We start from the raw sequence: 1512 nt of genomic DNA on the forward strand, positions 1-1512 counted from the left end.
GTGAGTGGGTGGTATTTTGGAATCGTAGGTCGCGTACATCCTCCTAACCGTGGGAACTACAGTAATACAACATACAAGTTAAACGATCGCTCCCTCAGTTCGTATACGACTCGACATCCGGGGGTCATCAATTCCAACGTTGCACCTCACAATGGATGCTCCCGATACCTTCGTTAGCTATCTATCCATAGACCGTTGACTACAAACCAGCTCAAATCTCTGGCTTTTATTCCGCAGGCGGAACAAGCAGGCGCCGTTAAACCTCAAGAGGCCGGCCTTACCTGGGCTAAAACCTGGGTAAAAAATGTAAAAACCCCAGGAGCCACTGCGCACTCCTGTGCGCCGTGACGTAACTCGCCCAGGCCCGAGAGAGCACATGTCCCATCTTCAGCCTACTACCAAGACAACCTGACAGGTATAGGGTTCCAGCCCCGCGCTCTCGTTGTAAAACCCATCCAGGAAAACCAACGTAGAGAGGATGGCAGCACGGTTCTCCGTGCATGTCGAAGCCATCACCGCGTGTACTGTACCCAGAGCTCTGGTGTGCGATGTTTCATCGTTCAATGAACCACAATAATTATACATTCTATGGAGGAGCAAATACAGGTCAGCCCGTAGCCCACAAGCATGGTGTCCACACGCCATTGCATTCGGTCCGCCTCGAGCAATTACACCGCCTCCGGCACCCCGGCCCAGTCCTCATCCGTCAAGATCTCGTATGGGGGCGTAGCCTTGCAGATCTCGAAGGTGGAGTGTACGAACGCCGCGGCAGTGGTGACCAAGTGCTCGTCCATGAGTGTCATCGCGAGGAAAGCCCAGTCGGAAACACGGCGGCGAATGTGCAGTGCCGACGGTCGCTCCGCTAGAATGTCCACGAAATATAACTCTCTAGCAGCGACGAGAGCGGGATCGGGGCAGGAGAATAGAATGTGTGACTCGTCCTCCACGGCGCCCCTTGCCTGGCAAAAGCGGCAGATTCGCCATTCCCGGGGCACGTGGTGGCGTCTCATTGTCTCGATGGCGTACGGAGGGACTCCTGCGAGCAAGCGGGCGACGTTCCGGCGATGTGAGATGCGGGCTATCGCAGTGTACGGGCGGAGCTTGAAGAGGTCATCAAGTGTCGGCCTCCGAGCAATGGCTGGCATGACACCCCACTTCCAGAGGGCAAGCTTTGTCGACCCGGAGATGCAAGCCTGTGCACACTGGAGTAGCGACTCGAGAACACGCTTTCGCGCGTCGCGCACCCGGTCGACGGTAGGTGTTGCTCGGCAGTCCCACTGCACTGGGACCGGGAGTGCCTTGAGGGCATGGTGGAGATCGCCGGCCCACGAGCGCTGACCGCGTCGAGCGAGAGCGACGGAGCAAGCGAGAGCAGCTCTGGGCACCACAGGCGCGGTGGTCACAAGTCCCTCTAGTAGCACCAGGACAGCCACGTTTAAAGTACTCAGCAGCAAATTCCGCTTTGACTTTCGCTACACGGCCATGAGCACGAGCCCAATACGGTCGGCATAA

General features: G+C 57.2%; 1 protein-coding gene across 1 annotated transcript; it reads right to left on the bottom strand.

Annotated features, from left to right (window-relative positions):
- Positions 1–668: 668 nt before the first annotated feature.
- TRAVEDRAFT_54882 (uncharacterized protein) lies at positions 669–1145 on the bottom strand (the record flags this gene model as incomplete). The annotated part of the gene is made up of 1 exon (XM_008047808.1): positions 669–1145. The coding sequence occupies one exon, from the start codon at positions 1143–1145 to the stop codon at positions 669–671; it is 477 nt and encodes a 158-aa protein (XP_008045999.1).
- Between the last annotated feature and the right edge of the window lie 367 nt (positions 1146–1512).

This window comes from Trametes versicolor, assembly GCF_000271585.1.
Source record: "Trametes versicolor FP-101664 SS1 unplaced genomic scaffold TRAVEscaffold_267, whole genome shotgun sequence".
In the NCBI taxonomy this organism is placed as follows: Eukaryota; Fungi; Basidiomycota; class Agaricomycetes; order Polyporales; family Polyporaceae; genus Trametes; species Trametes versicolor.